The sequence below is a fragment of the Cyphellophora attinorum genome (assembly GCF_001299255.1).
Source record: "Cyphellophora attinorum strain CBS 131958 chromosome Unknown Contig2, whole genome shotgun sequence".
Classification (NCBI taxonomy): Eukaryota; Fungi; Ascomycota; class Eurotiomycetes; order Chaetothyriales; family Cyphellophoraceae; genus Cyphellophora; species Cyphellophora attinorum.
Window position 1 is genome coordinate 747,681 of NW_017253230.1, and position 18,791 is coordinate 766,471.

The 18,791-nt window shown below is 53.4% G+C and overlaps 7 protein-coding genes across 7 annotated transcripts; 2 read left to right on the forward strand and 5 right to left on the reverse strand.

The window, feature by feature from the left end:
* Positions 1–754: 754 nt before the first annotated feature.
* AB675_2592 (DNA mismatch repair protein MutL) lies at positions 755–3,671 on the forward strand (the record flags this gene model as incomplete). Its single annotated transcript, XM_018142576.1, has 3 exons — positions 755–1,161; positions 1,209–1,573; positions 1,621–3,671. 3 exons carry the CDS (start codon positions 755–757, stop codon positions 3,669–3,671), a joined length of 2,823 nt encoding a protein of 940 aa, XP_018005061.1.
* Positions 3,672–4,625: 954 nt separating this feature from the next.
* AB675_2593 (uncharacterized protein) lies at positions 4,626–6,562 on the forward strand (the record flags this gene model as incomplete). The annotated part of the gene is made up of 2 exons (XM_018142577.1): positions 4,626–4,766; positions 5,021–6,562. 2 exons carry the CDS (start codon positions 4,626–4,628, stop codon positions 6,560–6,562), a joined length of 1,683 nt encoding a protein of 560 aa, XP_018004981.1.
* Positions 6,563–6,944: 382 nt separating this feature from the next.
* On the reverse strand, positions 6,945–7,979 carry AB675_2594 (uncharacterized protein; the record flags this gene model as incomplete). Its single annotated transcript, XM_018142578.1, has 1 exon — positions 6,945–7,979. One exon carries the CDS (start codon positions 7,977–7,979, stop codon positions 6,945–6,947), a length of 1,035 nt encoding a protein of 344 aa, XP_018005208.1.
* A 2,480-nt stretch (positions 7,980–10,459) lies between these two features.
* AB675_2595 (uncharacterized protein) lies at positions 10,460–11,379 on the reverse strand (the record flags this gene model as incomplete). The annotated part of the gene is made up of 3 exons (XM_018142579.1): positions 10,460–10,540; positions 10,603–11,206; positions 11,258–11,379. The coding sequence occupies 3 exons, from the start codon at positions 11,377–11,379 to the stop codon at positions 10,460–10,462; spliced, it is 807 nt and encodes a 268-aa protein (XP_018005128.1).
* A 671-nt stretch (positions 11,380–12,050) lies between these two features.
* On the reverse strand, positions 12,051–12,887 carry AB675_2596 (uncharacterized protein; the record flags this gene model as incomplete). Its single annotated transcript, XM_018142580.1, has 1 exon — positions 12,051–12,887. The coding sequence occupies one exon, from the start codon at positions 12,885–12,887 to the stop codon at positions 12,051–12,053; it is 837 nt and encodes a 278-aa protein (XP_018004768.1).
* Positions 12,888–14,744: 1,857 nt separating this feature from the next.
* Positions 14,745–15,854, reverse strand: AB675_2597 (uncharacterized protein; the record flags this gene model as incomplete). Its single annotated transcript, XM_018142581.1, has 1 exon — positions 14,745–15,854. One exon carries the CDS (start codon positions 15,852–15,854, stop codon positions 14,745–14,747), a length of 1,110 nt encoding a protein of 369 aa, XP_018005278.1.
* Positions 15,855–17,415: 1,561 nt separating this feature from the next.
* On the reverse strand, positions 17,416–18,676 carry AB675_2598 (uncharacterized protein; the record flags this gene model as incomplete). The annotated part of the gene is made up of 3 exons (XM_018142582.1): positions 17,416–17,649; positions 17,713–18,469; positions 18,525–18,676. The coding sequence occupies 3 exons, from the start codon at positions 18,674–18,676 to the stop codon at positions 17,416–17,418; spliced, it is 1,143 nt and encodes a 380-aa protein (XP_018005217.1).
* Between the last annotated feature and the right edge of the window lie 115 nt (positions 18,677–18,791).

Below are 18,791 nucleotides of genomic sequence, written 5' to 3' on the forward strand. Positions count from 1 at the left end.
GAGAACGAGCATCAACTGGAAGTTTGTCACCTTGCGGAGTCCTTTACCTCCGGCGGCTTTAACCAATCAACTGGGGCCGCCAGGCAACCACCATTTTGCGCACCACAATCTCAGCACCTCCGATGCTTTTCGGATGATGAGATAACGTTAAGGTCCGTTAGACGATCACTATCTGATGGGACACAACATACTTGACCAGTTTTCTCGCAGCGGGTATGTCTCAAGGCTTTGCCGTAGCCGATCTGCTGCCTCTGTCGGTAGCGCCATGACTGTAAGGGCATGTGTGGTGTTTGAGTCAATTGACTAAGCGCTATGGTCACGCCTGCAACGCGTCGAGCGGAAATGGTGATTACTATGACTATAATATATCAATACATGGGACCGACTATCGACCCCTCAACAGCCTGAGTGATGCGGTATGGGGCCGAGGTCCGGTTGTGGGCTCGCTTATGTACTGAATACAATATGTTGCTGGGAATGAGCTACTTATAGAGATCGTTCAGTACCGAAAGATGGCAAACACTGCTTCCCGTCGCGTCCGTCGGGATTGCATTTGCGCGTCGCAGATTTCTTCTTGCATCGCATGGCTCGTCGAAAACTGCAAGTGGTCGAGGTCAATGCCAAGCAAACGCGGTTGACGCGTCAAAAGCCCGCAAGAACCACTCAACTTCCGTCATCATTATACTGCCCATGCTATCCGTTGCTTTGTGCTTGTTGGTCTGATCAGTAGCGATGACTGATCTATTTGTACAATATGCCGATCGCTGTCCTACCCCAGGAGACTGTCCGCGTGCTTACATCTAGCGTTGCTCTGAACGACGCCGTCTCCGTCGTCAAGGAGCTCGTGGACAATGCTCTAGATGCCTCGGCCACAGCTATCACTATCGAGATATCCACCAACACTATCGACACCATCCAAGTCAAGGACAATGGCAGAGGTATCGGTATCGAGGACAGGCAGCTTCTCTGCAAACGAGGATGCACCTCCAAAATCCGCACCATTGAGGACTTGACGACACTCGGCGGTAGGTCGCTCGGCTTCCGTGGCGAAGCACTGGCAAGCGTGGTCAACACCAGTGATGCTGTTCTCATCACAACTCGTATCGAAGGGGAGATGGTAGGTACGGCTCTGAAGTTTGGAGCGAACGGAAAGATGCTTAGGTTGGTACCTTTCTGTTAGTTCTAACAGCTCTCACCATTTCCTCTAGCTCGTCTTCGGCGTCACATGCAGTCGGCACCACTGTTCGTGTGCAGAACTTCCTTTCGAATGTGCCTGTTCGGAAACAGACCGTGCTCAAGTCCACGTCCAAGATCCTTTCGAGCATTCGCAAGTTGCTTCTTTCTTATGCGTTCGCAAGACCCGAAACACGATTCACATTGAAAGTGCTGAAAGCAAAGTCTGACAAGCTGAATTGGTCATATGCTCCCGGAGGAAGCAAATCGACGCTGTCCGAGAATGCTGTCAAGATCATCGGCAAGGAAGCAGCGTCCCAGACCATTCAAATTCATTCGCCGGACACAGACAGCGGAGACACTCAAACCATGACAGCACTGGTCATTGACCCCAAATCTGGTGCGTTGATCTTGAACCGCACATCTGCCTATTGCTGATCTATCTAGATGTCGAAAAAGCTTGCAATATAGACTCATACTTCAGCGTCGATAAACGGCCCATAACGACCGACCGAGATGTCATGAGAGACCTGCACAAAATGTACAGAAGCTACTTACGCAACACTATATGTGATGTCGAGAACATCAAAGTCTCGAAACCTTTCATTGCCTTACAATTATCATGCCCACCAGAATGTTACGATGTCAACGTTGAACCCGCCAAAGATAGAATTATGTTCTACGACCAGAAGACTGTGATCGATCTATTCGAAGGAATGATGATAGCCACATATGGAGAATTGACGAAGAACGACGTGACAGCGAGGGTCCCTCGTCCAGCTGCCGGACCAACACCTTTCGAGGTTCTGCTGGCCACACCACGGCAGATGTCTCCTGTGCATGCTAAGTCGTTCGCGACGAGTCCTACCAGGGATGGAGATGCAGGACCCACGGACACGATCCTCGCCAATGCTCAATCTCCAGCCGACAAGCTTGAAAGAAGAGAGTCCTTCGACAACCCATGGACCAAAGCCAAGATGAATGTCCGTCTAGCACCAAAAATCTGGGCCACTGAGCAGCCAGACTCGCCCGTAGCGGAGGGTACGAATATTGGAAGCACGCCCTCAGCTGAATCAACCACTCCGAGACGCATGTCGAGTCAAGACTTCGAGCAGCTACCAACACCTGAACCCTCATCCGATCCTGGCCAGCCAGCTTACCAAAATCCCGGGCCACCAATGCGACGGCGCGAGAGGCAGTTGTCAGATTCAGAGGCCGAAAATGAGCGTCCAGCAGGCTCCCCTGCGCGAGGTCCGACGCTACTAGACGGCTGGATCCGTGCACAGCAGCTGCGATCAGATGACGTACCGTCACAAGTAGACAATCCTTCCTCTGGCCCAGCAACTATCTGCGAGCCAGGCGTCGGGACTGAGGACCAACATATGCCAAAGAAAACACATCGGACTCAAGACTCATCAACGAGCTCAACCATGTCAATGCAGGCAACGTCTCGGCGAGGCGGCTTGGTCCAGAAGCCTGTCGCTACGCCCTTCCAGCGACCTCGCCTGAGTCAGTTTCCTGATACCTCTGCTTCACAGATGATTCCAGCGGCGACCAGACCTCGTGCTGCAAACCTGCATGCCCATCACCCGCCTCTTAGCGGTCCAGAGGCTACGAGCGAGCTTGATGACATCTTAGAGTTTGAACGACAGAAAAGAGTTGTGGCCGAGCAGCGCAAGCAAGCTATGCGACGAGATAAAGGCCACCGAACATCTGCCTCCCATCTTGAGCAGCCCAGTCTCCGATCCATTTTGAAAGTTGGGTCCAATGCGACTGGTCACGTCGACACGATGGCTGGCAACATCGAGGACTTTTCATCGCAATTCGAAGACGATGGCACTGACAATCTCGTCGAACCTCCTCATCCGCGAATGGCGGCGTACAGCGACGATCTGAGTCTGGTCAAAAGCCAACCTGTAACATCTCGAAGCGCTATCGACCGGACAGAGCATAGCGGCGATGGCTTCGAGGCACACTTCCCAGCAAAGCAAGATCTATCTGCCGAGCAGTCAGCCACGAAAAGCTTCAGCTTATCAGATTCCGATCCTCGCTCCCACCTTTTCCGCCAACGTGAAATCGGCAACCATGGAAATGCATCCAGCGCAGCGGGACTGACACGTACAGGTCTCAAGATTCGACGCATCAAGACAACTCGCCTGCCTCTAGAGATCATTCCAACCGAGTACAAAACGAATGATCTTGCCATCGAGCTGATGTGCTTAGGCTACGAAGATGTAACAGCTGAGGATGGTCAGAAGCTGCTGGCATGCCTGCGAGCTAGTGCTGCGGAGTTGAAGACAAGTGACGAGCATGTCAAGTCAGGGAGTGTGAGTGCGGTTGACTGGGCCTCGTGCGAGGGAAAGATCGAGGGTTGGAGTCGCGTCGTCGCCGGAGCACTGCAGAAGCTGAAGCCTGACATCGAGAAGCGGGAAGTCGAGCGCGAGATTGCTTTAAGCATGCAAAATGCCTTGACTCAAGAGCCACAAGTAACCACCTGAAAAGAGGGATCTGAAGCAGCGTTATGGTGGGTTATGCTTTGTCCCAGCAGGAGATCCGAGGGTCTCATAAAACGGCGAGACAGCACATTACAACAGCAGCAATGCTAAAACAAATGAACCATGTTTCGTCGACCTAAGAACTGCACGAGGAGGTGCACAGGTTGTCTCGGACCCCGAAGCCACTGGACCTCGGGACTCAAGATCGCATCGTGACCATTACATACAGTACGAGTTCAGCCCCCAAGATCGAAACTAGCCAACAAAGTCCCCTACGACATCGCGGCAAATATCGACGCATTGGGCCGAAGATCGAGTGGCATAAGTACCCAGTATCAATCTTTTGCGATGCATTAGTGCGAGAGAAAACAACACTTTGTACTTTGTACAAGCCCACGGCACGGCACAGCGCCGTGGTCCTTGCTGATGTCACGAGAGCCACATTCAGCACGATTCCACATGGCCCTGACAATAGCACAGCGAAGCTTTGGTAAGGCCACGGTTAGAAATCGGGCGCGAGGATCGCTCGAGCAAGCGAGGAGCTAGGGGCCAGCATGCATATCTAAGCGACGACTCCCACGTCGGCACTTTGGTGCAAAAGACACCTCGCAAGCGACTACAACTGTGGAGTCACAAAGTCGGTCGCTCTTTAGTCAGAAGATGCCAGCAATCGGTCATACGGCTCTGATCACAACGCAGACCTGAGCAATACAGTCGTTGGAGCTGATCTCATCCAGCCGTTGGGCACATTGCATGTTTTGCCCTCTTGTCGGCATCGTGTGTCGACAGCAGAGTACTAGGCAAACGCCAGCAACAGCTCTCGTTAACGGCTCAGAGCCATTTGATGGCCTAGCGACTGGTCGAGCAACCTCATTCGTGGAGCATAGGAACTTCGCACCATGTTGCAAGCACTAGCGACGCTCCGGAGGACTTTGCAAGCACGAGCGCTAAACGACCATGGCCGAAATAGCAGGTGTCACGTTCTCCGTCATTCAGATAGCAGACACCGCCATCCGGCTCAGAGATCTCTGGCAGTCGCTCAGAAGCGCAAATGATGAAGTCAATGACCTGATCGGGGAGCTTCAGACGATACAAGATGTATGTTCTTCAATCGCCATGGGTCAAGCGGGAATGGGTCCCGGAGTCCCTCATGCATCTGTGACATCCTGTCTGGCCCGCTGCCAGAAGGAGGTCACGTACATGTTTCACGAAACACAAAGGCACATGCCAAACTTAGCAAGAATCGAGCTTTGGGGTCTGTCAGATATGAGCTCGATAGGAAGACCACGACCACCCACAAGCAGAGACTTGAGAGAGCAAAATCATCACTGATGCTTGCGCAAAGTCAACAGATTCTCCACGACCAGAGAACGCTGCAGAATCTTGTCCGCCAGATGATATCAGCGAGGACGCCCCCAGAAGACCTCGAAAAACAGATCGAACCACGCGATGAGCACCTGAACACCTGGCACAGACCGGGCCGTGTATCTCTGCCATATCCTAAACGTCAAAAGGGATTCACGACCTGGTCATTGCGCCTGACGAAGCCTGCCTGGCTGCTACAGACGGTACTAGAGCTACAAATCAGCCAAACACGGTGGAACTACAACTTTCGCGTCCTGAACGTTGTGACAGATTCGTCACCTCTCTTGGTAGCAGCCAGGACAGGTAACATCCAAGGCCTTCGGGCTCTATTCACAGATCAGTCTGCCTCACCACTGGACGACGTGGACCAAGAGGGTAGATCCGCACTGCATCATGCCGTGTCTCACGGCCAGCTTGAAGCTTGCCGACTCCTGCTCAATCAAGGTGCTCGAGCAGATATGAAGAGCTTCATGGGTCAGACTCCACTGATGCACGCGAATATCGCATTTCGACGTTGGATTAAGTGGGACGCCACCAAGAGACAGCAGCTGCAAGACATCCTCCGGCTTCTCGTCCACGAGGCTGCCTATAATGAAGCCCCATTCGATACCTCAGAAGGCTCTCTATTTGGTCCAGACGATAGCATGGGCTACAGTGGCGATCCAGTGGGGCTTCAGATCATCCAGCAGAGCGCCTTTGTGTCGTATGCTACCTTACCCCTACAGGTCCGCTTCAGTTGGGCGATGGCACTTGAGACATGGTACATCCGCGGCACGACGACAGAGCTGCTGGAGCGAGCTATGGGTGGCGGGTCGATCGATCCAGCGGCATGGCACCTTCGCAGTCAGACCAATGGCGAGACCCTGCTCTTCTTCTTGGCCCGCTGTATGGCGATCGAACACGCCAAGGGTCGAATCGACAGCCTTCTATCCTGGCGGCGTCTATTGCAAGATGCAGTCGCATCAGGTGCGGACCTCCATGCCATCAGCACGAGCCCACAACGTCCGCGCACGGATGCACTCTGGTCATTCATAGCGCGGTACAATAAGTCTGCCACTAAGAACCTCCGCCAACAAAAGCACAGCTTCACGCCCGCGCTGCGTGCTTGGGTCTCGGAATTGCAACTGGCCGGAGTGGACTTGCTCGCGTACGGTCGGAGGCTCCGCTATATGCTAACACATGATCTGCTGTGCTATGAATGGGAGATCTATCTTGGCCGACCCTACACGCGCAGTCAGCGATCGTGGGGACCAAGTGAAAGCAACGCAAAAGTGAGAATGGTAGGACTGGAATTTGGAAGTAATGTACAGGACTGGAAAGCGTGGATGAATGAGCCGCGGGATGAGGACTCAGGTCTGAAGGAGTTCTGGGAGGGTGTGGAAGAGCCATGGCGATGGGGAATTCCGGGTGCTTGGATTGAGGACGGTGAGGATGGAGATGTCGCTGGTGGTGGGGCAAGAGCGGTCGGCGTGCCGAGAGTGAGTCCGGATCGAATCATCGGGCGTACGAGGGAAGTTCCGAGATCGTGAGTGCAGGGAAGCCAGCTGATTAGGAACAGGAGCAGTTCACCTTGTGCTTTAAATTCGTGAAGAGTCTCCCGAGCGACTCAAAACCGAGATAGGACGGTCGTAATTAGATACTGAGGCCATTGCAAGTTGTTCAGAATTGTCACTGTGCTGTCAGTAGACTTCGTCCCCCGATGCCTTGCTCTGCTAGTGCCTGGCAGCACGCCCATCTGCGGTGCTCCTCAACCTTGATCGCTCATACATGCAGATCTGATCCACCAACTTATGCGATTTGATTCCTCCCACGCCAATCACTCCATTCTCTATTTTCTTTCCGCTTGCTTGAGCCCGCCAGCGCAGCCTGTGTGGAGCCACTGGCACGTTCAGTGGGTAAGCTGGGTGGGTTCTATATGCGTTTGATGAGCAACACTTCCAGCGCTTTCCGCATGTCGTGCGTCATGCCGCACAAGACTGAGATCTTGGTATCGGTCGTTCTCTCGCGAAGCTTGGTTCTGGCTGCAGCGTCCATGCAGTTAATCTTGTTGAGTTGTTCCAGATCTTGACTCGCAAGGAATGCCTCAGTGAAACGAGTTTTTCGCCAAGTGCCTCGACGGACCCATGTGTGCGCGGCCCTGACGGCGTCGGCGTCGGCAGCTCGCTGTTTCTCCTCTTCGATAGCAGTCAGGACGCTTGGGTCCTTGTAGTTATGTTGATCGATGACGGGGATACTGCTGTCAATCACTTCGTACCGCATGAAAATTCTGACATGGTTGTATCGATCCTGGAGGCCAACGGCTTTTCCGTCGGCACGACGCTTCTTCGCATACTGCAGGACAGCCTGGACGTCGTCACGAGTGACTCTCTTGGCGTTGATTAAGCGGAATTGTGAATCGAAGTTCATATGTGCTGAAGTTCTGGTTGTTGAGGTCGTAGCTGGACCCAGGGTTTTGGAAGACAATGCTACTGGTGCTTGATGTTGGAGGACGAGATCGTTCTGTAGCCTAGGAACAGGACTACTCAGGTCTAGTGAATCCTGACGCGCTCGAACAGGTGTATTTTGGCCTCGTACGTGAGGCTGTTTTGATTGATAGTCTGCTTGCGAGACATGGCTGGTGGAGTTGGCCGTCGTATCGACTCGAGGCTCGGCGGTCCCGGCGGGCTGCCCATATCGCCTCTGCATCTTGCTTTCAAACTCCTTGAAGTCCCAGACTAGACCTCTTGCAGCTTCGCTTCCACCTGGCTTGCTTCTAACGGCCTTCCTCTGCTCGCCAGTCTCTTCAACAGCTTTGTTTTCATCGGCTCTCTTCTCGATGTTATCCTTGTTGAGCTGAGTTGTAGCTCCGTGCACGATAGCAGCAGACCGCGAGATTGATTGTGGAAGCTCTTGAGGAGAGTGGACTCTCGGAGTTTCGGTTTTCGAAGTTCGTGAGGATTGTTCCATCGGTTCCCGCACCTCTCGATGGGGCCGACGAAGTCGGCATGCCATCGCACGACGCTCCCTCATCGTCATTGGCTGGGGTAGACCTCGTAAGCCAACTTCATCAGAAGACGGATCTCTTAACATCATATTTTGGACCGACTCGTCCAGCCGATGCTGGGAACGACTCGGTGAGAGGGCTGGCCTGACCGTAGGACGTGCGGCTTGCACGTCATGGACAGGAACCTCGAGGTGCCGACCGGTACTCGAAGTAGCGGCAGCCTGCGACACGTCCGCAAGACACGGCTGGACAATCTGGAGGCCCTGGACCGCGAGGTTCCTTCACCTTGAATAGCCCTACCGATTTGCTCATAGAGATCGTCGAGATGTTGCTGATATCGGGCCGTGAGTTTCTGCAACTGTAGACAACTCTGCTTGGCATGTACCAAGGATGCCTGGACTTCAACGTGAGTGCAGCTGCCGTTCGCATAGTGCGCTAGGGAACCCTTGAGTCCTAGTAGTAATTTCAGATTCTGCTCCTGCAGGGAGGATAACTCATTGAGGTATCCAGTGTTGACAGCGGCATCGATCTGTCGGGACTGGTCGAAGTTGTTGTGCTTCAGGTGGAGTGCCAAGTCTCCGGCGCCATTCGACATTGAGCGCCAATCGTTCATCTCGCTGTATCGACTCAGGTGTTGACTTGCTTGTAAAGAATGGTTGAGTTGAAAAAGGCGAACGCAGGCGCCTTTGTTGTGGTTTTCTTGACCAGCGCCGAAGCCCCGTTCACAAATTTGGGACGAGAATCATTAACGGTTCGACATTTGAGCTCCAGAATCCAGCGTTGTTGTGAGCCACCGATCAAATCAAGTTTCAGGCTCGAGGGCAGGGAAGGTCGATAGCGAGAAGTCTTCTCCTAGAAAGACGGGAGAACACGATCCTCTGACGAGCACAGATCTTACTGGTAGAGACTGCAGAGACCGCCGTCTTGGCCCACAAGATGCTGTCCGACGATCGTGATAGCAGAGATGGTCGAGTGGTGAAGACTCGGAGACGCAAAAAAAACTTCCAGAGAATTTATCTGCAGCAGTGGGTCTTGGCGTTCGACTCACCATCCATGCTTGCTATCCCACGACAACGAGGAGCCCATTAATGTGGACTGGAGCTGTGATCACAGTGGGAAGATTCTGTAAGTAGCAGGAACGACGCCTGTAGCGCGCGATCTCAACATCACCTGTTGCTTTCCCCATCATTGATCCAGCACTCGCGGCGGAGAATCCGACGCGTTCCAGAGACGTCGGGTTATGGCTTATCGCCTACTAGTGGCTGAGCGTAGCGCCGTGCTTTGCGATCGTTCGCAGCTGTAGCTCACGGGAAGTCGTCACTATTTGGCTCCAAACCTGGTATGCTCGTCACACGAAGTATGGACCGGAGACGGCCGTTAAGAATCATAGCCCAAAGACAACGATCGCCTCTTGCCGCCCATGTACGGGATAAGCGACAGTTGCACGTTCAGATTTCTGTCCTGCAGCGAGATAGAAAAGTGCAGCCTCCGACTCCAGTGCACGCCATTCGGGGTGGTTCCCAGTGGTGGCCATCTGACCAACCCTGCATTTCAACACCCATATGTCAAGTCATTCAAGGTCTGGATTCTTCTGAGAAGACACGAGATAGTACATTGCATGTCGTGGCCTCTCAGTCCAGGTAGGAACATTGTCAGAGATGGCATTGCCGATCAGCAGAGGTGAAAACAATGTTTCGGCCAAGCCATTCCGCTCGGTCTCCTTCATCCGAACTTAGCATGGGGTTCAGGGCATGTCATCATCGCCTCTTATGGCTTTCTACCTACAAATGCATGATCGTCAATTTTTATGCTCATCGCCTGTCGCGGCCTGCTAGGATCGATCGCTGATATGACAATGTGACGCAGCAGCCAAGTTCTTCATCTGTCGCCACCACGACGCTGTAAGAGTGTGCTTACGAAGATACTACGGCCAGTGCGGATTTTCGATAGGCGGCAGGGAATACAGAGGATTGCACGAGGTGGCTGCTTGTGTATTCGACTTATTTGCTGTCCTTACGTATCAACGCTATCATCCAGGGTCAGGACTCGCCATGCCCGTGCGTGACCGGCCGTAACTGCTCTCCGTTCGGGCTCGGTGTTGGACATTTGCTCTGCCATTGCAGTCGCTTCGGAGGAGCTTGCTGAAGTTCGTGGAGGCCCTCAACACGGGGTCGTTATTTCTTGCTGCTGTCCGCGCTGGTCTCCCTCCGATTCGCGGTCATGGTTCCAGCGAAGTGGCAGTCCATCGCCAGACCGTTGTGAGCAGTGAGCATGCATACTGTAACATTGCGTCGGTTGCGCAATCATTTTCCCCTCTTCCAGCCCTTCCTCGCACAGTCAAAGACCAGTCTGGTAATTGTGCCCGGGTGGGGCCCTAGGCGCGTCTGTGCGGTTGCTGAGGGTTGGGCAAGTCGAGAGACCCTTTTGAATCCTTGACGAGTGTCTAATAAATGTCAACCACAGGCTCAACCAGCCGAACCGTCGTTTCGATCTGGCCATCATCAATCTGCGTGGCTTGCGCGATCTATTTCTGCGTCAGTACAAACTCCGCGGCGCTAGCAGCCAAGGGATCGGGGCGCAACTCACGATGAGGGCTTTTTCAGCACCAAAGAACCAGTTTCCGGCGCAGAAGCGTACGTTTGAGCGAAATTTGACTGAAGGCAATTCACCTTTTGGACCCCAGCCTCTGTCCAGAACGATATGCTGAAGTCCTCTCAGCGCAGACTCCGCAGACCAATGCATCCCCTTCGAAGAGCACGCCGCTTCGAGGGTTTCTCGGTCACACTTACCGTTAGGAGCTCTCAGTAAGCGTTCCGACAAATATTCGCGTTCAATACCCGTCAACTCCACAAGATTAGGACATCCGTCTCGAAAGAAGCTCCAGAGGGTGGTCGGGGACGCGCACAACCACTCGCTGTCGTGGTTCAAGTTGATGTGAATCGACTTGATGGACTTCAGAAATTGGCGCATTTCCGCGCCGATGATGAAGTTGGCGCCACGGTAGTCGGCTCGACCTATGATACTCATTGACACCGGAACCACCACGTCCTTCTCGAGACGACCAAGGGCGACCTCGGCAAATGCACCTCTCAGCTGTTTGCACACATCCTTGATGCTGTCCATATTCGTCTTGTTGTACGTGTTTACTCTGCCGGTGAAAGCGATGTGGGGAACACATGCGTTGGGGTGTCTAGGATTGCGTCAGTAAGTCGTGTTTGAATGGTACTGAAGGTGGCCTTACTTCTGACACTTGAGCAGCAATTCCGGTCGTGTTCCGTTGCAATAGACTCTCAAGATGTGCTTGCGGATTTCTTCTGGAAGTGTGAGAAGATGTAAAGGCGCAGGTTTTGAAGCGGAGTCCATGACGGATGATGGATTTGTTGTACCGCGCGGGATGCGAATATTAGACTGGTAGATACTGGGCGCGGTAGGATGCGCTGACTGTGGCCAGAGCAGAAAGGAAGCACGATCTGGTAGGTCGTAGCGGCGATGGGCGAGAAGTCGAGAGCATCGAAGATATAGTTCATAGGAGTACGTCGGCCTTCAAGGCACTCAGGTTTCACTTGTCGCCCTGTTAGCAGTTGCCACGTGAAGTCGAGCGGATGAAGATGTAAAGCATAGACGAGTGACCCAAGGAAAGCGTGAAGGGATAGGTGACATCAGCCTGAGAGAGGTTGAAACATCCCGTGAATGCAGATTGGTAGAATGTTGTCCACACCTTTGCGAGCAGTATGCTGCAAGAAGTCATGCAACACCTACGCTGTGCCAGAACTCTCATGAGAACATACTTATACGACCAGAGCCCATTGGGTGATCTCGACACTCATGACGAATACGCTGAAGCGGCATCTAGGACTGACGTGGCGAAGCCTCGGCGGTGATATAAGCAATATTGCGAGGACGGCTGTTGCTGTTTGACGCGCATCTCAGTCAAGCAAGCAACACGCGAACAGATAGCAACCAGCCAGCAGACCTACTTAACACAAACTTCGTTGCGTGATGCCCGAGAGGCATACGACGACCTCAACACAAGTTCAGAGCAGGAATATCCATCTCATGGCCTTCATAAACGGCTCCTTGAAGCGCCACAGCAGCCCAGGCTTCGCATCACCTTGCAAGAACCACTGATAGACTTCCCGCCACGCCTCATCCGCATCGCTTTCGATGATCTCGCCATGACACGGAATGATGCGCTCAATGTCCCACTCCGCAACGCGCTTCGTGTCTCGTTTCACAAGTGAGAACTCAACGCAAGCGACATAGTACAGCAAACGCCTGAAGAAGATACCTCTGGGATGCGCCCGCTTCGCAAACTCCCGACTGAACAGTCCTTGGTCTGCGGACGTTCCTGGGCCATACTGCTCCTTGGCGGGGAGGTTCATCAGTAGATCTGACACGATCAGCGTCTTGGAGGGACGATGGTACCATGCCACTGCGTAGGTTATGAAGCCTTCGAAGAGGACGGTCTCAAGGTCCTCGGCGAAGGAGAAGTGGGCTTCAGGCGTGGTGGTCTGGGAGGCGTATACGAAGTCCCAATGCACATCCTTTCGTTTCTGTGGCAAGCCTACCACGCCGATGGTCTTTGCGTCTGGCCAGGTCTTGATATAGTCGGCGACGTACATGTGATGACCCAGATCGCAGGCGATGTAGTGGACGCCGCCTAACTGTTGCAGCTTTGCCCGTATCCTGGGCTCCAGCTGGATTGGGTTGAGCAGAAGGATCTTGTCATGTTGGAGACGAATTGCTGTTGCTCGGTTTCCGACTGCGACGAACTTGCGGTAGCCAAAGGGCGCAAAGCGGTTGAACCGGGTTGTGAATGTCGTGATAGAGTCGTTGACGTCCCGCACCACGGTATGCGTCGTGGATGGCATGCTGTTGCTGAACCTCGCTTAGAGGAAGCAATCGCTCAAAAGAAGCGCCTCACGCCCTGTCCACTACCTACTGTCCCTGAACAACACAGCTAGCTCGATTAATGCAATGGAACACGGGGAATGCAGACCTGATGCGCGAATCGCAACGCTTGTCGCCGACACGGATGTATGACGACAAGACTGCCGTTTCCCGCGGTCACTCACGCTGTTGATATTTGCTCTTCGACTTCAGTACTTACATCATGGGAAGGCAGTTGTTACTGAGTACGAAAATGGGCTATCAGCCACGGATAGCTCCAAGACGGATCGTTGATCGACAGACCTGAGAAAGCAGCGGGTGGTGAAGAAGACGTCAAGCGGGGATGGGCACGCATACGGCCGACGATATCCACACTAACTTTATCCATACGGTGGCAGGGTCAGTCTTTGAGGCGATGAAGCCATTGCGAGTTGTTCAGATTTGTCAATTGGTTACTGAAACTTCCTGCTCTGCTACGATTTTATCTGGATGCAGGCTGCCGCTTGGTGACTCCCTAAGCCCGCTCGCCAGTGGCCCAAATTCACTGCATCAAATTCGTCAACGCAGTGCTAGCATGTCCAATTATTCCGTCGCCGATTGTGCATCCGCTGTGGTCGCCTCGATGGACTTGTGGCTCGATACTCAAACCCATTGCACGAACGTGTCGAACTCGTGGGCATTGTTGGCGTGGTCGGCGTCATTAGCCGCGCCGGCAAGCTGAGCGCGAGCTGGACCGTTTCAGGCAACCTTTGACGGTTTGCTTGAGACGGCTGGTATAGATTGCGTGGAGTGGTGGCTGTTCGAGATAACGCGCTTGCACGATACGTTCGACGAGCGCCAGTCCGAGGGGCTCCTGCCGGCTTGTCTTCACCCAACAAAACGATCCAATGTTTGGATATTCGTTTCCATCCTGCCTGGCATTCAGAGCTCTGCCTATGCTGTCCGCAATTGATACGTTGGCTCATTTAGGATCCTGACCCATAGGCAATCCTTCGGTGACCCGAGTCAGCCGCTCAGGAGCTGGCTGAAAGCGGCCTGAGCGGCCCGGCCTGTGTTTCTGCTTCTCGGTGGGCTTGCTGTTCATGAATGCGGCGCCGGCTTCTGGACTCTCTTTATCCAGCAGGATAGCTTTATCACAGGTGTTGCCTTGCCTCAGAGGGAACCACCTTCGGCACACTAGAGCCGCGTCCCATCATTACGCAGAAAGCTCGACCATTGCACATGCTGTGATTGTGTTCGTCGATGCATTGAAGGCTTGTGTCGCATCATCTACATGCTGGATCCTTAGTTTTTGAGAGGAACATTTGAGGCGAAGGGGCTGAGAAAGAGGCCGACTATGTCGACTTGAAGCTGGGTGCTGATTTCAGTGCGAAAGACAGACGAACACACCTCTCCCTTTGTCTGGCACTTTGTGTGGCAGGCCTGATCGAGAGACCTAAGGCACTCGAGCGAGTGCGTTCTGGTCCGTACACTACATATAGGTCTGTTACAAGATTTGCCTGTGGATTTGGCCGAAGGAGACAGCAAATCGAATTTAGTATGGTTTGTCAACGATGGCGACGCACAAGCCTGCCTTCTGTAGACTTTGAACTCCCACTTCTCAGGAAACTCTTCTTGCGGCATCATTTCACAGGGCTCTGTTCGTGTCGGCGTTCGGTTGAATTGACTAAGCCTAGAGTCGTCAGCATGACAGACTATGGTGACGTTCTTACCTAGGAGGTGTACATCTCGTCAGACCTCACAATAGACTCAGGAGGCCGGACCTGGCAGGAGAACAACGAAAGCAAAAAGCGCAGATAGACAGTACGGCATGGGCGAATTCAAAGGCGCAGAGCAGCTCATGATGAACCAGACGGCCCATCTGGCACGAAGCCTCTGCGACGATGGCCTCCGTTTTTCTTCGTACCTTTGCCCTTGTGGCGTGGTTGCGTGTTGTACCTTGCGAACTGACCAGGATCTCTGGTGGCTCGTTCTCGGGCCAGCGCTGATGCGTCAGGCACCTCTAGCCTTGGATCTGAACTTATCACGGTCGCTGGAGGTTTAGCGATAGCCAGTGCGTTGCCATGTTGAGTCCATTGCCTCCCGATAGTGACGACAGCTCTGAGTCGCTCGCTGCGGCGTCCAGCCTCGGGCGGAGAAAGAGATGACGACTCACCTCCGGACATATCTTGAGCTTCAGAGGCGTCTTCATCTCGATCAGGTGAGGCGCGAATCTGATTGGGCTGAGCGCTGGAGTCACCGAAGCGGGCGAGAGGTGCTGCTCGTGCGGCAATAGAGGCTGGCAAATGTTCGCCCTCGCTGGTGTGAGTGTCGGCCAGAGCAGGGGTTGGAACCACCATCGGTCCGGTGCATCGCCCAGAGATCTGCGTTATGGAAGCCTCTTGCACAACTAGTCGTTCTCCCTCTTCGTGAGCAAACGATGTCTGTCTCCCTTCCTGCAGAGATGCCGACTGTCTTTCTTCCGGACCAGGTGCTAACTCGCCTGGACAACTACCCAGCTCACGTTTTCGAGCAAAGTCGACGTTCCTCTGGGCAAGTCCACGCCATTTCTCGGCAACTTTGCGCATCCTTAGGGCAAGCTTTCGCTTCCACTCGCGTAGTCGATCGGATTCGCGCTGGTTCAGCTCGTCTTCTTCTCGTCGAGCAAGCTCTAGCTCTCTAAGGGCGACTTTACGCTGCCTCGAAACAACGATTTCACGCCTCTTCAGGTCATAATACTCGCGCCGTCTTGACTCAAAGTCAATTTCGTCGAACCCAATTTCAAGTTCGAGGTAATACAACGACTGACTCACCTTTGCCAACTCTTGTGTCGCAGCCGCTGCAATCTGCTCTTGCTCTGCCTGATAGCGAAATAAGTCGTCGATTTCCGTCTGATATGCAGACACGACCAGAGAGTGGTCACGAGCCGGACCGACACGATCGATGTCTCGACCTTGAGTGTACGCCATGATTTTTCAATATGCCAGCACAAATGGTTGTTCAAGACTGGATCAAGATCCAGTATGGTAACCAGCCGCGTCTACGGTGTACACCGATAGTCGAGGCCAGAGACCTGAGTTTAATAGTAAGCCAGACCGAAGTCTGGTGTGGTTGAGATTCTCAACTGGGTAGAAAAAATTTAATAAGAGAGCCGAAGCCTCGGGAGTAGCACTTGAGCTCCTCGGTGTTGGTAGGAATGTGGCAAGGAAAGCCAACGTCTTGACTGTCGCTGCCCCAGTACTAGAAGCACGTTAGGAGGAGCACTTGCTTCGGGTGACGATCTTTGATTATCAAACAGACCTTGGGCGATGATGGAAAGTCGCAGTCGAAGCGTGCGTCGGGCAAGTAGGAATTGAAGCAAGCTTCGTAGAAAAGCGTATCGAGTAGATGAAGAGTTGAAGGAAATCCATAAAAGTTGCAAAATCTCTAGAGCCTTGGAATGGAATGAGTGGGTCTTGGCACTTCAAACTGACTCACACCTGCCATGGTAACAGAAGTATCAGGACAGACTGATCCTGCGGTAACAGCTTTCTCAAAATTGGCGGGCCCGAATCCTTCGTTCCCGGTGCTATCGATAATGCTCCGGCAGCTGCAGTCCTCGAGTTTACGACTTCAAGTTGTTGCCGCTCACTTACGCAGGCACGGTGACGCGTGCGTGCATGTGATCCGTCCGCCGATGGCCACAAGCTGCCTAGAACTTATAATATTCTTCGGATTGATGGCACCTGGATTGTGCTGCCTACAGCAAGGTGCATGTTGCTGACGGACGTCTTAGCAACCTCCCGTTGACATCGCTTTTAGCTCCTGCGGCCGTCGCTGACAAATGGCCCTGAGGCCAGGGATCATATCAGACAGCCGTGCACATACTTACGGTCTTCAAATCCCGCGTATAACATCCAGTCGACAACTACCCCTGCACATTATATGGAGAGACCTTCGTCCTTCATCAGACAAGCACATCGCACGCAGCCCAGACTCCAGTCGTAATACTTTGAATGAAGCACATCGCATGTTCTGCTGTCCTAGTCCGAGTGTTCGTCGACGTCAAAGCCAGTGGGGTCAGTCAGCCCCGGTGACATCAGCCTATGAGCCAAGACATTCCGCTCGGAGATGCAGATCCGAGTGTTGGGTCCATACCTTCGCTGAGCTACCCCTAATGCACATCCACGACCTGCCTTCGGACTCGCTGGGATCGATGATTATGTGCAAGAAACGTGCAGTGAGCGTTGTCCCCACCCGCGATGAAACCACCAAGGGTTTGACATGAACCACATCCACTAAAATTTGTGAGGAGCAATGTGGAACAGGACGAATGTTGCATGAATGGGCAGTGACCCAGAGCACCTGGCGACTTCGATTGTGATGCCATTGATATCTCTTTCGTCCAATTTAGACGACTACTATGTCTTGCCACAACAGCATTCATCTCCCTCCCGGGGTTGGACTTAGACCGACGCGGCAACCGACCTTAGGCATACATGCAGAGATCGCATCGTCACCTTACGGCTCGTTCGGGTCTCCAACGTCCTCTCAATCGCTCTCTTCGGCCGCATCTTCGTCCGTGCCATATTCGTCGCCGTCATCTTGCGGATTGCTGGCTATTGCCTCTCGAGGGCATTTGTGCTCTGCCGAGGTGCAGCCGTTTCTTTCATGGTAAGTCGTCTCAGCGTGTTGCGCGGCTTCGTGGTAGGCATCGATCGCTGGATAATTCAGCGAGAACCTTGCCTCGACGTTTCCACCTTGAGATTGGCTGGCTTCGAATATCTGTAGTCGTGTCAGTGCAGGTCACTTCAAGACCGAGTGTAGCGCAATTGTGGCAGAACTCACCATGAGAGCATTTTCGGTGCGACCACTCCAGTAGCTATCATAGAATCCTACCTTGTATCTGAGTTCGAACCCAGCTGTCTGTTCAAATAAGTGCGGCGAAGGTCGACCCCCCTCGACTCGCAGCATGGAACGGAGGCGGCTCACCCCAGGCGTCGCGATCATATGCCCATGGGTCTCAGTCAAGCGCATTGCATCGAAGTCTTCCCGCGCATACCAGCCATTCGACTTCTGCGGAAGCCGCCCACGCCACGCGGTGTTGTCTCTGGTCGGATCCATCATCGTTGCCCTCGTGAGCTTCGGGAACAGATCGCAGATGATTCCACCAATCTTGGGACACCGCGTATCAGTCCAACGCCAACAGAATAGAGCCCGTGGGTTGATGGCAATTGACTTGACGTGGCCACCGAATTGTCCAACCGTCACCACATCAACCTTTCCCCAGTCGTATGGGCGACCGCTGAAGTTCAGGCAATCATCCACGAAGTCTATGGTCACTCCGCGCTCAAGGTCCCCAAGTGCAACCTCAGCGAACTCGCTCCTTAGCTGTTTGCTGACACTTTCGAGGCTGGCCACGTTATCGCCAGTGGACTTCTTGCGACCAGCGAAGGAGAAGCCAAGGGCATGGCACTCAGACCTAGTTCCGACATGTGGAAGTCTCTCATTGTCTCGAGCAACAGGTATGCCGCCCCTGCCACGACAAAAGCCTCTGGGAGCGCCCTTGCAACATTGTCGCACTTGTTCCTCAACTCGAACATGTCTGTGTCGACATCAGCAACTCATGTAGTGGTGGATCATATTTGAATTGCCCTTACCGCACGTTGATAGTCAACGTTGGTTCCAGATCTTCGCAGTAGAACTCGAGAATGCGCTCGCGGATCTCGCACGGGATCGTGAGAAGATTTGGAGCAACAGATGGTTGAGGATCCTCCTGACCCGCGGTGGAAGGTTCGCTCTGCGACGACATGATCAATTTGGAGGCTCGTTGTTCTTTGGGACGGTATCCGCCCAGTCTCGGCGGGTCTGTCTTGTAGGAAGAGGAGGTATTGACTAAAGGTCACCTTCCAAGGACGAAGAACCGC